Below are 17,630 nucleotides of genomic sequence, written 5' to 3'. Positions count from 1 at the left end.
TGTCTTGGGAAACAAAAAAACTATGGATTTAATAAACTTTACAAATACATATCCAGATTTCTGCATAGTCATAATCTTTCTTGTTCTCAACTAGACTCAACTGACATTCATTAAAAGCTTGAAAAATATCCAGGTGAGTTACTGTTCTTTGAGGCACATTCACTTTTGAGATTAATTCCATTTTCTATACTCAGCATGGATTCAGCCAAACTGTTATTGGATTTTACATTGCTCAGCATGGGGGAATGTTTATTGCTAACCGGAATTTTACTGGAGTTACTGCCAGCAGAGATGACTTGGCTAATAGGTTTAAGGGGGTTTAGCCAGAACACTGACAGTGCTGTTTATCATCCTCATACAGGAGTTGATAAAGGGGATCCATGACATTTAATTTCTTCAGGCTTTAGTGACTCAGAGGAATGGGGAGAAGACTCTCTCTCAGGACTCTAGAGTTCTGTTCCCAGATTTCTCACTGACTTTTTGTGTGACCTGGACTATAACATTCACCCCAGTTTCCCCATGTGTAAAATGGGAATAAAAATGAGAATATTTGCCTCACAGGATTTTTGTGGGCTTCAGTAGGTTACCATTCTCAGGAGCTTCATGCATGGAGAGATGTAAGTATTACAAGTTTCTATCTAACCTTGATGCTGCCAAAAGACATTAATATTTCTTTTTTCCCTTAATTTAGGGAAAATAATTAGTTAGTCTTTAAGATCATGGTTATCATCAAGGCAATGAAAGCACAGAATAGGTATTTGGTCAGAGCCAGTGTAGACTAGAGTAGTTACACAAGTAGCATCACGCAGAGAGACTATCTGTGTGTCATTCAGACACTGATTTAGCAAGGAGGCCAAGAGTGCACTAGCCGCTCTGTTTGCTCTGGCCAGTGGGATGTGCAACCCAGCATCTTACAGACAGCAGCCCTGCATACCTCAGATTTGCCTAGGACGTCATCCACCCACTATTTCCTCCTATCCTTTCTTTGATACAACTCTTTTTTTGACTCTTGAGAGAGGTCAGGACTCCCTCTAGCTGCTTGGTATAAACACGTCCCTACATCAACATTATGCCTTGATTTGCTGAAGATATAATGGTCATCACAGATGAATGAACGAATGCCAGAGTACCATTTAGTAGACAACTGCAAATAAAAAATAAGCAATAAAAAATCAACTGCTGGGAAGATCTCACCCAGCACTAGTCCTCATGTTCTCCTTGCAGCATCACAGTTAAGGGCTGCCAACTTCATATCACCCTATGCCCTTCCTGAGGGGGACACACCTTTAACTGATGTCTGTATTTTCAGAGTTCTGCTAAGCAGAAGGGAGAGTAAAGCTTCTAATCTGCTTCTAGGTTTTTGGTAAAACCCTATAGGTTGGACCTGTTGCACCTTAGGTTTAAGTACAGATATTGTGTCAAAGGGGGGCAGGATTTGAGGATATCTGCAAACACATTTACAGCAGACCAACTAACAAGTTTCAGAAAACAATGCAACCTGTACAATGTTTATATGAAGGAACAAGAATTGTTCATTTCCACATCCCTCTTGGCCCCGCCATGCATAACACAAAAGCAGGCTACCACACTCCCTGCAACTCCAGCTAGATTAACAGCTTGAGGCACTACACCAGAAGCTATTCTTTTGTGTTAGCAGCAATGGATGCTCCTATAACAGTCATAGCTAATGCATGAGAGACTCGTTTGGGAGTGGCACCACATATAAAGAAGTGCAAGTGAACAAACATGCTGGATTTGCTACCATTCATCCATGAGTCAAAAAACCACAGGAGTACCAAATACTGCCATGAGTTCTGCCCTTTAAACTGAGCCTAAGATGTGCCATGCATCCACTGTATGAGGTCAGCAAAAGAGCCCATCAAAACATGATTATTTTGTGGATGATCACTTGAACAGTTGTCCAGACAATGCCAAGAGCTTCAATCTCATGGATAATCTGAACAGGAGAAAAACGTTTATTGAAGAGTCTGCTCTCAGCTAATCAAGCATGATGGACATTTCACATGAACTTGAAGTCAGGGAATGCATCACCACAGTCCACAAGAATTACTGTACACTAGTCAAAATTTTAGCTGGAATTTTTCTGGTTCCACTGGCTTCCCTAGAAATATCTTGGTTTACAGTAGTTTATGTCCTATTGCAGTAAGAAGGAAATTATTATTAATGATGCTTACTGACAAAAATACTGTATAGTCATCCTGAGTATCTCAAACTACTAAAAGTTGTTATAGCAACAAACACTCTTGTTACGTAGCAATTCCACTCTGATCAGAAAACAGAACAAGACAAGGCAAAACACTGGTATCCTTTTCTTTTCTTTTCCAAGCATTTTAAAGCAGATAGATATAAACATTTCTATTCATTCAAAAGGCATCTCCCTTCAAAAAAGCCATTGAAACGTCACTTTAATGCCACTGCTACAGTCAATGGGTGGATAGCACTGTTTTTACCCACGAACACCTGTTGGGAAACAATTTGCCTCTGATAAAAATTAAGAAATTAAACTGAGCAGCCACATCTGCAAATGGGATTTGAGTGGTCAGTGCTGGCACCAGTGAGGTTAGGGAACTATTCCATTGGGCATTTTTACTGGGAGATGACACAGGAAAGCTAGGGATACTGGCATTCCTCATTCAGTATTTTGATTTTATATCAAAGGAGCACATCCAGGAGGGATTCTTCTTCTTCTCTTTTGCTGACTTTACCAACAAAGGAGCTTTTCTGCTGTAATTATCAGCAAGATCTTCAGGACAAAGGAGCAGGAGAACAAAAACTATGCTTCATTGGAGACACTCAAGAAATGCTCTAAACTTGGGGTGAATCACTCTCCTAGGAGTGTTAAGAAAATCCGTGTTTATACAAAATTCACTGTTCTCTCCAATGAGACACCTCAAGGAGACAATCCAAAGATAGCTACTTCTTGGCCAGTCACTGTGATATAATCTGAGGGTTTAGTAACTAATTAGAATTTTTTTTTCTGCCCAGGTATGCTTTTTTAATCCACCAAACGCATGTTATACTCTCCTTTTTGCCCAGCCAGCTCCTGCATTAACCCTAGCCCTGTGTGACAACCTGAACTCTGCAAGTCCCTGATCCATAATATTGCACAAGATCCAACTTTCAGGAATATGAAGATGTACCACAGCTTGTAGCAAACAGTGTTCATGGGCATCAACAGGAATATTAGGATAGAATAGAATAGAACAGAACAGTTCAGCTGTAAGGAACCTAGAACGACCACCTAGTTCCACCGGCCTGACCACTTCAGGGCTGCCCAACGCTCCAGCACGGCATTAAGGGCTTTGTCCAAAGGCCTCGCAAACACTGACAGGCCCGGGGCAGCGACCGCCTCTCCAGGAAGCCTGCTCCAGGGTCTGACCACCCCCTCGGGAAAGAAATGCTCCCTAATGTCAAATTTGAACCTCCCCTTGCAGTACAGTAGCAAATGTCCCTTGGCGCCTTGGTAAGGAATGGTGAGGAAATCACACGTTCTCTACATATCTGCAAAGTTCCTGCAAAGGGAACCAAACCCCTTTCTTTCACCTCTGTCATCACCATGACCAAGTGAATGTATATGGTATAAATGCCCTTATTTACATATTCTGAATGTACATTCCAATTTTGGCACCAACGTTCAACATGACATGACCTCTCTTGATCTTCCAGTACTCAAAAAACTAAAGCCTAAAGGAAAAGGAGACTTGCCATGGTTTTAGATAGGATCTGAACATCTTCCCACTATTAGGCAAATAACTCACAGAAAGGTTAAAGCCACAAATGAGCTCTGAAAGTTTCACTCCGTGGCTGAAGCATATTTTGTATCCCGTATAACCACGGCCGGTGGGTGTGTTTAATCAGAGGAGCTGCACAACTTGGTTTCAGTGGGACAAGGGGATGTGACAGCAATAGCAGCAATGGGCTGTTTCCCCAGGTTGGAGAAGTTGTTTTCCTGGCATTCCTTTGGGCACAGATCCCAGTGTTCTAGGTCTGAAAAGGACCGGCCTTTCCACCACACCAGCATCACCTCTGCTCGTTTGTTTTTCAGAGGCTGTTTGATTTCCACGGCGCTCTGTTGGCACCGTCCATCCCAGCTTGTGGCTCTGGTTACACTTTGACTTTCCTCCAGGCCGCGGCTGCTGAAATCACCCCCTTACGCCCCAGGAAAAGGCTCTGTGTCCAGACAGATCAGGTCCCTGGTCCTCCTGGCTGCGGGGCCTCATGGCCGTCAGCTCTGGCGCGGAGAGGGGACGGTTCGCAGCCCCTGGCGTTTCACGCAAATCCCTGTCTCCTCGTTGCTCGCCCGATGCTGAGCGCAGGGAGCAGGGCAGAGCAGAGCAGCCCTGCTGTGCTGTGCCCAGAGCCACGCGTGCCCAGCGCTGCCCTGGGGCTGAGGGGCCCATCAGCAGAGCAGCTCTCTGCAGGGCAGGTCCCAGGCCCACCCAGGGGCCAGGGGCAGGGACGGGCACACCGACACCATCGCTCAGGCAGGGACCGAAGGCCCCGGGCTGAGCTCAGACACGTCCCCTGGGCCCTTGGCGGGGGTCCCGGGGGGGCCGGTCCCAGCCACTGAGGCCTGGGAGCCCCCCCAGGACCCTGGCAGAAGTGGACTCCTAAATGTTTCCAAGCCACAGAAAGAAAAATGTGGTCACTCAGTGACGGTAAATAATACTTCTGGGTACACCAATGACCAGACCATGCTTCCTCACCATACAAAGTGCAGGCTCTTTGGGGAAACGGGTGGTTTATCCTCTTTGCAGTGAGAAAAAGGAGCCGTTCCAGGTGGCTGCAGCCAGCTGGGGACCCTGATGCATGGTGCGATGTGGCTGAGCTGATGGGGGACTCTGGTTCCACCGGTGCTCAAGCCCAGATGGGAGCGCTGCCAGGGCTCTCTCCTGCACGCAGCCACCTAACCTCACAGGACTTCCCCAGCTTTGCGACCTCCTGGGTGTTCTAGCCTCTCATGCACTTTAAACTGATGAGGCACCAATTCAAGAGCTAGCAATGAGGAGGACTGACCACCCTTTTGGCAGAGAGATGGACAGCATCATGAGCACAGGTGCCTGTTCTCATCAGCCTCACTCCCTCAGAAGTGAGACTAAAGCCAACGCAATAAAGCTTCCCCTTTTTATTCAAGATGCCACATGCAATTCACAGAAAAAACAGCAAGACAATAACATTTTCTCAATTAGGAAATTGTGGGGGTGTGTATTTACAGCAGACTGTTTCTTAACTACACATTAATTAGTGGCTGCTTCCAGCAAAAGCAACCCCCTCTCCCCAAACATGATCTATATAGAGCATAAAGAAACAGCAGCAAAATGGCTGTAAACAAAATGCATCACTGGATCCTATACATGGAAAATATTGCACTATTTTCTACTCCCCATCACATACTGTAAATAGCTGCATGGGAAGGGCTGATTTGCAAACTGAACCAGAGTAAACAGTTTGCTGAGTAAGCCACGGTGACAGGGCATGTGAAGGATGGTACCAATGACAAACAGCCAAATAGAGAAAACCCACTGCATCCCTAAACCAGTCGTTGCCAAAACATACACTGAGGCAGGGTGTGTCTAATGAAAAGAGAGTCAAAACAGAGCTCGTCCTTACCATAAGTGTCAGACAGAAGGCACCTTCCTATAAATCAAGGTGAAATTGTCACAGTGAGTATTGCTACTGGAGGTAAGGCTGGACTGGCAACAAACCCACAGGGTCTTCTTGAAAAAAGAGACACTATTAGCTTGATCACTCTGCTCTCTTGGAGGTGGATCCTCCCTACTGCTGTTTTTCTAGTCATAACATTTAACAGATCCCTAGATTAGTTTTAAAGGGCAACAAATGTTACCTTTCCCAAACAGATGAGGAAACCAGGTTGCACAAGAAGGATTTGAGTAAAGTTATTTAGCAAGTCAGCAGTAATGAAGGGATTGTACATTGTAGCATATGCCAAACCCCTCTCTTCTGCATTTATATTCTCTACTTTCTTATTATAATGGTGCTCTGCAGGCTCAGAATAAGGATCACAAACAAGATGGGATGTGGGATTTGTTGTTTGCAGATACTCATTAATGGATCAGGGGGTTAAAAGTGGTATAGCATTGGGGAAATGGACGAAAAACCCTGTGTAAGCATTGCTTTTTAAAAATAAACAAGGGACCAATGCAAACATGCCAAAACATATAAGAAGTGAGGTAGTTTTGAAATCAGATCTGTTTACATTAGATGAGAGTTGTGGCTGTAGTGTGACATGAATGTTTCATTCCACAATTTTTCCTTAAAACATTCTTTTTTCTCCAAAAAGCAAGATCTCTCCAAAATGTCTCCAAAGAGCAAGACCTCTAAATGCCACCTGCAGGAAAAGCCCAGGTGAAAACACTGAAAATAGTAGCCTCCCCTACAAATATAAACATAAGAATTTAACAATTTAACAGCTGCTGGGGCCCTGTGAGAAATAGGCAATATATACAGGTAATACTTATTGTCACTGCCAATGATGAGAAACTTTAGATGTTAGGAGAATGTATTTATGATATTTCTTGTTCCATGCTTTATATCTAAAAAATGTATTGGGTTAGATACCTGGGAGTCATCATGTGAGCATGATGCTTAGAGGTTTAAATTTGACATTCAGTGATTGCTCATTCTTGTTCTCAAGCAGGACAGTAATCCAGGAGCATATTGTTTTACTAAGGGAATACAGTGTTTTGAACTCTCTCACATTCCTGCTCATTCTTTTCCTTACACCCAAGTGGTGGCTGCAGCTGTGCCCGGGGAAACAATCTGCTAAGAGCATCACACCATGAGAAGCTTGGAGAACTGAAACAGCACAGAAACATGCTACTGCACATTGGCACCTATATACAGAGCCACACCATACCTCATCTGCTGGCACAGCAGCCACTGATGAAAACATCTGTAGTAAAACTTTCTAAGTACTTTGCTTGAAGTTTTTTGCTTGGTGATTTATTGTCTTCCTGCTGACTTACTCTTTCTTTCACCTACTGTGAATTATACGTCTATGAATGCCCTTACATACGCACACAAGACAGTATCTTGTTCACACTGAGCCATTATTTTGTTTAACTGCTTCATATTACCCTCCCTTTCTTCTAACAGTTGTGTGGGACAAAGATGAAGGGATTAAGAAAATGATTATTGAGGTGAAACAGAAACAGCAGGATTTGCTAGATGGGAAGGGCAGAAAAAAGCTATGCTTGGGTCCACAAAACAGCCCTATTTTTTCCCTTCAGCATCTATATCCGTGTGATAAAGGCCCAAACTAATTTTCCAATTGAATTAAGATAGTCTGTGAAGCCTGCACTGCAAGCCATAAAACATAAGGTATTTGTTCAAAAAACCTGAAGTGTGGTAAAGACCATTAAAAAGAACAGTTCATCTGTTCAACCCCAGTGAATGGATTTAACTTTTTTAATATGACATGTAAAATCATGCCATACCTGGAGAGGAAGTCATGTGTCTGTGCCCAGCTCCCAAACAGTAGGCACCATGCCTATTTCTAAAGCTGCACACATAAGCAAATTAGAGTGAGGTGGTACCTACTGACCTGGCAGTGTAAGGTGGTTTGCTGAGGAACCTGAGCCTGGTAAGTCAGCTGAACGTTGCGCTGGACCTTTAAACAGAAAGAGTAGTTTCAGCAGAGATGAATGAACAGTAGTCCCACCAGCCACAAAAATGCTTTTTATAGTTCTTCCACCACTTACGAGCTGTTTGCTGTCTTCCTTCTGCCATTTCTTATCCACAGTTTTAGGTAAGGCTAACGGGAAAGTGGCCTCACTTCTGGAGGCCTTTCCATTTAAAGGATTCAATATCAAACATATCCTTTTTCTTTTTACCACTTACCGGGTTTGGGTGGAGATACCCAAGTTACTGATTTTGCGTTTCACATTCTTAAGTTTCAGACCTATGACCTGTTGCCAGATCTCTGACAACTTTCCTTTCAGCTACCTCCGTGCCCTCACAGAATTGGCAATTGCCAGTTTTATTGCCCGGCACGGCTGTGAAGGCAGTTACACAGCACTTACCTTGCTTCCGCGGCAGTTCAGCAAGCGGCTGGCATCACTTTGGGAACCACTGGTTGGTAACAGCTCCGGACACTTACATCACTGGCTATATGCACCAGAGAAAGGACTCTGACACTATGTGCACAAACGGAGGTGAGCCACCCAAACCATTAGGTGCTTTTTCCAAAGAATCTTTTCTCCCTTCTTGCCTCTGTGGCAGTCAGTATTTTTGATTTGAAGATCACAGTTGATTACATCAACACCCTCAACATCTTACAGCAATTGGCAGCTGGGGTTCATCTCTACTTGCACTGGACTGGAGGTACATGCAGACTCAAACCAAGATGGTAAGGTTTGAGTCTTGCATACAAGCAGGTACAGTGGCAAGCACATTGCATGTTCTTCAGGAAATCAATGCCAGTGAACCTCCCGGAAAGGAGTGAATTAAAACTGGAATTTCAGTCAAAAAGGAATGTACAAAGCCTTTCACGCTTGTATTGGACGTCTCTGAACTTTACATCCTCCTTAGAGAGAATGGCTTGGTCTCTGACACTCTTTATCATGATTTTTTTTTTTTTCCTTTTTTAAGGAAAAGATCAAATAGTAAAACAGCAGCAGTATGGGAAAATTCTGGGCATTACTTGTGTGGTGTGATGATTCCTGCACAGATGCTGCCTGAGTCTACTTGTGGAATAAGATACATTGTAGAAGGTGCTATGTAGAGATGTTTGCTGAAATGCTGTGAAAGGAGGTCTGTAAGCATTACTGGAGCACAGGACACCAGACCTGTGGGATCAATACTCATGCTGCAAGTGGCACAGAAAAATAAAAAATTACAGAAGCAAGTGTTTCAGTGGGCATGAGTGTGGTGTGCAGTTGTTGGTTTAGATGCTCTTATAGGCTATGATTTCAGTCAAAAGAGAAAAAGGGAAAGGTGAGGTTGACACGTGTGATCCCCGAACAGGTAGAGATTTACCTTGGCATTCTTAAATATGCCAATTCATTTCTCTATCTCAATTGCCCTGTCTTTAGAAATTAGGTAATGCCACTAACTCCTCCTCACAGGGGCAAGTGGTGAGCCATGACTGCTGTCCAAGCAATGTTCCCATTATGCTTAAAAAAAAAAGTTGATTATTACTAGTACTCTATGGGGAGTTGGATGCTGGAAAGCAAATGGCAAGTGCCATATCTGGATCAGATGTAGAAACCACCAAAACAAAATTAACCCTTCTACAATTTTAATTCAAATGGAGTGGAGACCTCATTGTTTTTATTTGGTAATAGGATGAACATACATGGACTCAGTTACAGAAAAACTGGAATGTTGAAAAATGTTTTATACAGTTAGAGACCACAAGCCTCTTCTTTCAAATAAGGAACTAACAATAAATACATATTGTTTAAAATTATTCTCAGAACAGTTGAGAATACTTGGCATTACATGGCATCATTCATTTCGGTTTTACTTTTTTTTGTCCTTATGAATCTTAACAAATCAAATATGATTTTTTTTCATTACCCTACCCACCCAGTCCCAAGAGCAAACACATTGAGTTTTGCTTTCAGCATTTATTTTAACTTGTTTTCTACCCCGCAGTGCAAAATAGCATAACAACCTGCCTCTTTCTCCCTCGAAAAATGTTAGAGAACAGGTGTCTCTTGTTTTAGTTCAGATCAAGAAAGACATCTCTGTTATCAGTTCTGCTAATACAAACATACTCTAAAGTTTATGTTCAACTTCATACATAGAATTCCCTGCAGAATGGTAGCTGAGAAAAGGTTATTTTACAAGACCAAGATCCTTGAATTTGGTTAATTTCCCCTTATCCTTCCTACCAAGGAATTTAATGTTCCTTAACTTTCGTTAGGACCTGTCACTGTAGGGTTAACCCCAAGAGCAGTGATTTCTACTGTCACAGAGAAGCCACAGTGTCCACCCTTCCTCCCCGCTGAAGGCAGTCAGTGCGCAGGGGGATGACTTTGACTGAAGTGCCTACAAGAAGCAGCATCATCAGAACGAAGAGAGAGAAAGTCTTATTTAAGCACGTTGTGGTGGAAGCTGCTACCGCCACAGCAAAGGAAGACTGTGCCACCCTGATGCATTTGCTTTACGCAGACAGCCCTGTGCATAATTAGCTGTGTATGTTTCCCTTATTTAGTCTTCGACCCCAGATGCTGCGGTGGGACCAGAGGGACTTTGCATGCAACTTCCTCTGATTTCAGTGCAACTAAAAGAGTGATCAGGCCCTAGGTGTTATTTCGCTCTAAGCTGATGTTGCAAACGCGATGGCTTTTGTCTATCGGGGAAGAAGGGGAAGGAGAAAATGGAAGGGAAATATTCCTGTGAGAATCTGGGCCTGTAGACAACCAGAAGGTCTGGTAAAAATCCAACCAGAACCCTACAATAAAAATAGCAAATATTTAAAAAAATTGCGTATAAAAGTGTATAAAAATATCATCCAAGCAAGAAGAAAAGGAAAATGCTCACTCTGTCATTCTACTGCTGGGTTTTATCACTAGAAAACCCCAATGGCCACAAGTAATTTTGTTTGATGAATGCACTCCTACGACCACCAGCAGAGACAACGGGATTACATATATTCCTCCTACCACTGGGTAGCTTCTAAAACCAGAATGTTAAGTGTACACAGCAGTTGATACATATGCACTTGGAATAAATTGAAAGAATACAAAATGCCTAGAGTGGCATTTTGTGGCATGCTGTGAGGCTTGGGAGCGAGTGCTGTTGTGCACTTAGGTATGAGGGTGAATAAATTTGCTAAAACTGAGCATCAGGTCAGCTTGCCTGGAAGTAGCTCCATTTTCTTCTACTTGGTGGTCAAGTCAGAGCAGGGAGATCTGATGCCTTGAAGCCAGGCAAGTGTCCCAGTCCTGCTTGGGTACAGATCAGAACCCTCTGTGCTTGCTGGGGATCCAAAGGGACACTGTGGCAACGAGAAAGCAGTCTCAGCAAGTGGAAATGCATGACCAGCTTTTCATTTTAACAGAAAACAATGGCACTGGCAGTGGTGACCCACCCTGTTGCTGCTTTGATCACAGTAACCGGACAGGGAAAGGGTTGTCTGGGATCACAAAACTCGTCTGCCTGTGGAAGCACCACATTATGATGCACACCTGACACTAAACTGAGACTGGAGCAGATCTGCTCACGCTGTAAGTAACACAAGGGAGGAAAACCTCTGTACCCACTTCGGATGGAGCTGAATTTATGCCTTAAAATGTGAAAGCATGGGGGTTTTCTCTCCTTTCTATGTGGCCAGCACAGATGCCCACTGCCCAGAATGGTTTGCACGGAGTCAGTGCCACAGGGCTCTGTCTCATCCTCAGCCAGCACGTTCCTGCTTTTGAGTGCTGATGTTCAGACACTGCTCCAGCACAGCTCTGAGATCAGCACCAGTTCAACACATGTGAAAGCACAGGATCGCTCTGTTGCTTTTAATTATTGGGTGAGGTGATGGATTAAAAAAGAGTAAGATAGAAGGACTTGATTATGCTGTCATTTGCTGAGTACAAATAGCTAACATATGGCATAGATCATCAGAGGATGATGAGTTTCATTATTATAAGAGGAAAAAGGCGTTAATAAGAAATATTTAGGACTATCTCATGAGTTCCTAGAGAAGAATTAGTTTATCCAGTTGAAGCAAAAAAAAAGTACTGTCCTTGTCAGATTCTATAATTTCTAATTTGAGTAGATTATTGTGCTTTTTAATTAAAAGCCACTTTTGGGACCCACTGCAGAATTTGCAAGAACTAACAGCAGAAGTATTTGCCTTTAGCTAGGTGAGCTCACGGACCTTCTGATTACAAAGCAGCACAGCACTATCAGTTTGAAAAATTTTTGCATCGAGACTGAGTTTGTTAAATTCAGATGCAAACATTGGCATATTCAAAGTGTAGTCTGCAAAAACACCACCATATACCATTCCTCTCTGGCATAACCAACTACATTTTGGAAAGTTTCTCTCCAAGCACAAAATGTATGCTTGAAAAAAGAAACATCAAAAAAAATTAATTTGCCTCTTTCATTCATCTATAGGGAACCAGGCTCCCAAATTCCAGATTCATTCTGATCCTAAATGTCCTACTGTATTAATACATAATGTGTTCATACCAGCTGGAGCTATACAAAAGGCTGCACTTTTACATAAGCTTCAGTCTGCCTAGATTAACTGCTCCGAAATACCTTTTAAGTCTAAAATTTCAAAATTTCTTTTTTTAATCTACCACCTATATTATCAGCAGCATAAATAAAAGTTGGTTTCTAGCAACTTTTTTGTCAAACAGGGAAAACATTAGTGACATTCATCATCTTTTTATAATTAAACATAGAATTCTGACCATATAACTTTGGAAAAAAAATATTATGTAATTTGTAAGGGAAGCTGGTTGACTTAAGCATTTAAGAGACTGTATCACATGTTTGTACATTAAAAAAAGTAATTTAGAAGTATACAAATCCTTTCTTTTACATGTGTGAACACTTCTCGCATGTTGTCACAGAAACGCAAGGTTCAAATCACTGACTGAGTGCAGCCCAGAGAACTGTCACCCTTCGAGACATTTAAATAATGAACAGGATACAATGATGGTGGTGAAACACTGGCACAGGCTGCCCAAAGAGGTGGTAGGTGTCCCATCCCTGGAAACATTCAAGGCCAGGTTGGATGGCTCTCTGAGCAAGCTCATCTAGTTGAAGAAGTCCCTGCCTGTTGCAGGGGGGTTGGTCTAGATGAACTTTAAAGGTCCCTTCCAGCCCAAGCCATTCTGTGATTCTATGATTCTATAAAAATATATAGCTTGTGGGTTTTGTTTGTTTGTTTGTTTTTTTGTTTTTTTAATTATAGTGTGTCCTGGAGTTCAAGCACCACGTCATCATGAGCCAAAGGTCTGCTAATTCTCTGAACACCAGCCCCAACTAAAGGAAAAAACACTGATAGGGATACTTGCAATGGTACCGCTCTCTATTTTAAGCGGGTAAAGTGCCAGGATTCTCCCTCTCAAATTACACAAGAGTTTCTGGGAAGCAGAAGGTGCCTGGTGGTGCTCTTCCAGCACGGCAGAGCTTTCTGAGAGCAGCAGCAGCCCCTGCACAGAGGCAGAAGAGTGATGTCTTTATCACAGAGCTTCCCAGCATGTGCCGCCCTCCGTAAGAAGCACTCTGGCACCAGAAGACCCCTTTGTGCCTACTGGTGGGCACTCCCAAATAATTCTATAGAATTTCAGCATGAAGTCAATGGTATGAGCCCTATATTTCCAGAATTTCTGGCTCATTCATTGCTCTATATAGTCTTACTGAGAATGGAAAAGGCAGTAATCTGAAAACATAATTCCTATGTATCTGGGGAAAGTTAGGCAAGGATGTAAAAACAGAAATCCTTTCTCACTCTTTATAAACATAGGCCATCAGCTGATGAACATCTAATCCTTTTCCACTCTTTTTTTTTTTTTTTGTTTCCTTTTGTGGAATAAAATAAGAGAAAGCAGTTCTGTAATTTTTTTTTTTTTTTACATTTTTATTATTTTTTTACACAATTGCACAGTGGCTGATCTCTAGTTTAACTGGGAGGTGTATAAACATACCATTCCTTGGCTCACAATGCACTAGCACAATGCTGCAGAGTGTTCTAGGGAAGTGGGGGAGCAGAGTAGGGGAATGTAAGTGTGATGCTGGGAAGGGACCCCATGATAGATCCTTTCATCTAGCCTAGTCTCTTTGTAGGATTTCAATTTCTAGATTTCACTTTTACTTTATGTATTTTCAAGCTAATAGATTTCATGGGGATTTTTTTACATGACAACAAAAAATTCTAAACAATGCTAATATTCCACTGTAGCTTATTCAAATGATTTTAAATGGGCAGGAGAACGTTAGAGCTAGCTCTGACTGCCTGTATATTGCAAAACATTTTGCTGCATACCTGTGTGCTGAAATCAGTAACTGACTGTGGCACCTCTTCTAGAATGGCCGCTCTGCTCTGCAGTCCCCAAGAGATGGCAAATCCACCACTTCACTTATTAGCTCCTGCCAGTGGTGAATAACCCCATCATTGAGGAAAAACATTTTGCAGTCTGATTTCACACCTTTGTGCCAGTGCATGAGAAACAAGAACTGACCAGCCATGAATTAAGACGTCTGGCTTTGCTGTCTGAAAGAAGTCACTCCCAGAAAGAAAGAAAATATATTATCAGAAACAGATGAAGATTCAGGTTTTTAAAATTATTATTATTATTATTATTCTGCTGTGCATAATCTAAGGCATCATTAGTCACTGTACATTATGTAAGGTTAACTTAAAAAATATTGACTAAACCATCCTGTACCTCTGACCAAACACTCAGTGAGAAGTCTGACTAAGCAGGGACTGAATCACCGCTGTGGTATTCAGCTCTGCATTATTGATATTTTCACCAATGTGCTTTCAAAGAGCTTGGTCAGGGCTGGAAGTCATATTCTACCACTCTTACCGGGGCTGAATGCTGATGGCGGGGGGGAAGGAGAGGTGGGGGAGTGCTACGTGGTGACACAGCCCCCTGCCCGTCACACAACACGGAGTGTGCTCGGCGCTGACTGCGGGGCCACTGTCCCCCCAGCACCCTGCTTTCCTCCGCAAATCTACCCCAGAGCTACCACTGAACCAAGAGCTCACGAACGGGAACGCTACGTGCCCTTGTATTTGTTTTATATAAATGAGTTGCTTCAATGAAGCCAACTGTGAGTTCTAAGAACTGCAAGAGTTATTTTTGTACTTCTTTCTTCTGAAAACATGTGATTGAAGTGCAACCTTTTCACAGCACGAACCTAATCTAAATCTCTAGCTTTGAACAAACTCAAACTCTGGTGTCCAAAAAAAAGAACTCAAAAAGTCTCTAGCCTCAATAATCAAAATCCCAGATACAAACACTCCTGAGTGAGAAGGTATTCACGTTTAAATGTTGATTTAGGCTGAGCTCATTGCTGTGATTTCTGCTAGTGTCACAGGAAGCTCGTCCCTGTACATGCACAGTATAAGCAGGAACAGAGACCCAAGCGCTAATATTGGCTGGTGGTAAAGTCCTGTGCTTTTTAACATGAAAAGAAAACACCAAAGATTTATCTTCCTAAGCAAGTGTTTTGCATGTTCTCTACATAGCAATAAGCCATGACAGCAGTCTGATTCCATGTAGAATACATATACAACTAACATAGCAAGACTTCAGCCTGAACAAAAAAGAGTTAGTAAAAAAAAAAAAAAACAGTTGTTTGTGTACGCATGTGTCTTGATTTCCACATAGACAGGTAACATTACTTACAATTAACTAGATCCCTATATCAAGACCCCAAGCCAGAAAAGCACTTACATACATGTTTGATGCTTCTCATATAAAGATGCCTTCCTGAATCAAAGCCTGAGCGAGTTAGGTTTTTAACATTTCTTCTTTAAAATGACCCAGAATCATGGCTACTTTCCGTGTGTCTAACTCAACTGGATGAGACAGTTTTACCCACTGACTCCAGCGGTGTATTTGGGACACACTTTTTCATTTTGGTTTTGTCTGTCCATATTTCTCCAGCAACACTTTTCCTTTTCTTTGGCCTGTCCATTCAGTCAGTGATGAAAGAAAGACCATACAGAGATGAAAGTAATAATTGATCCATGTGGTTCCCTGCTGCCCTACTTCTCTTAGCTCAGACAAAGAGTGGTTACTAGTAGCCCATGAAGAAATGTGGGAAACAGCACATTATCTGTAATCTCAAGGCAGGCACGTCAAGCAGTACATTAGTACATGCTCTCAGAGTCTGACAACAAAATTTGCCCCATGGGAATATCGCTTTCATCGATTATTCCTTTCCTACTACTAACTGCAAAAACAGAACAAAATCAAGGGTTGAGTGAGTCTGCCTGCTGTTTAGAAACAACAACATTTTGCTATCATTGCATCATCTGGTGAAGACATCAAATCCTAACAAATTGTCAAATGACTACAAATTCACCATTCTTACTAACAAAATCTACAGCAAGGGTAAAACTGATGTCAAATTCTGTCTACCAGCAATTGGAAAAGTCTCTCAGGGAAAATAAAAAGAGTAGAACTGAAGCATTATCATGTTTTCTTTTTTGTTGTCTTTTTTGTTTGGTTTGTTTGTTTATATATTCTTTTGTATCATCCTAATGTTGGTTTCACAAGCTGAGGCATAGCAAAGGGCAATACTGGCTTTTGAAGATGACTCTCATCTATTTGCTTGACCTGCCCCAAAAAAATGGAACCATTTGCATGAGCAAATTGCCATTTGGTTTTTTTAACAGAAAATTTCCCAAAACAACAAAAAATGCACACGTATACGAACAAACAAACAAAAATAAAACCGACCCAAAAAAACAAGGCCCCCACCCTAGAACCCAGAGTCATTAACTGTGAAGTAGCCAGTGGGAGGAGGAGCTTTTTGAAAGTTGTTTAACGCCTTCCCCAGAAACTGGTCTTTGCGGAAGGAGGAGGAGAACAGGAATGAAGAAGCTCAGCTAAAATGATGAAAGAAATTTGCAGTCTCTTTTTTAATATATTTTTATTCTTCTGTATCTGGAAAAAAAAAAAAAAGAAAAAGAAAAGTGTCAAATGCTGCTTTCTCCCCTTTGTCCAAGGATCAGGTAATCTGGGAAAGAAAAAGAAAGGTATCAGTTTAGACAGCCCCATTTCCTCCATGCAGTGCAGCTTTGCTTAACTGTCGAAAGGCTGCAAGGTGAGGCACACCAAAGCAATACTTATTGGCTCGACTGGAAATCTCATCCTGTCCTACACAAAGTGAAATCCATTGCTGTCTGACTAATCCAGTGGGAATTCAACCTTTGGCATCAAAGGGATCATGTAACAGAATCCAGCATGCTTAGATCAAGAGATCCCATTTCTTTGCTGTATGGCTCTCTGATCACCCTTGCTCACAGCTCTTTCAGTACCTTTTTGCTCACAAAAACAACAATGTTGTACATGTGGTTTGAGGTGAAGAAACGAAAATGCTCCAAACACAAAAGAGCACTACCTTTTAAAAGGTCCTTTCTCCCAAAGAGCTTGAAACGAAAAACACACCCTTATGTATGGATAGGTGCTTGAGATGTAAAAAAATATGTGCATTTTACAATCTCCTTGATTCCTCTGTCAAATAATTATAATCCCTTGGCCTCAAAATTAGGCTATATTTGAATAAAATTATCCTGAATGTACAAACATAGCTGTTTTCTATGTAGTTATACCACAAGAGAATCTTCACAATGAACAGATCTCCTTGAGGAAGTAATGTAGTCGAGAAACCTTTTCTTTATTTCTAGTGAAAGAGGACAGTCTATCCAACCCTTTTCATAACCTCCTCTAGAAATCCTCTGGAAAAGCTTCAAACAGGAACATTAATATTTTACTCAATATTGGCTGTCCCAGCCAGTTACCTGAATACGCCTGGCACTCTGCTTAGCTACTGTTATTCTGACAATGCTTATGTCAGCAGAGTTTTAAAGTGCATGTGAAAGGATCTCTCAACCAATGAGATTCAGCCCAAGGAGAGAGGAACTTATCTGTAAGGCTGGGCATGCCTAAAAA

The 17,630-nt window shown here is 42.0% G+C and overlaps 1 protein-coding gene across 6 annotated transcripts in view; it reads right to left on the bottom strand.

Moving 5' to 3' along the window:
• PDE1C (phosphodiesterase 1C) overlaps positions 1-17,630 on the bottom strand; it is a 304,380-nt gene that overhangs the window by 2,360 nt on the left and 284,390 nt on the right. For 5 of the 6 annotated variants that reach the window (XM_032997371.2, XM_032997372.2, XM_032997373.2 and 2 more), the window contains one exon: positions 7,586-7,651. In XM_032997371.2, coding sequence (XP_032853262.1) covers positions 7,586-7,651 — 66 coding nt within the window. Of the gene's footprint in view, positions 1-7,585; positions 7,652-9,263; positions 16,623-17,630 lie in introns of those variants that run through there. The other variant, XM_032997374.2, reaches the window with a different exon arrangement.

This window comes from Tyto alba, unplaced genomic scaffold, assembly GCF_018691265.1.
Source record: "Tyto alba isolate M040663 unplaced genomic scaffold, T.alba_DEE_v4.0 Super-Scaffold_46, whole genome shotgun sequence".
Classification (NCBI taxonomy): Eukaryota; Metazoa; Chordata; class Aves; order Strigiformes; family Tytonidae; genus Tyto; species Tyto alba.
Note: the sequence above shows the minus strand (reverse complement) of the source record. Positions and strands in the feature narration are given on the sequence as shown.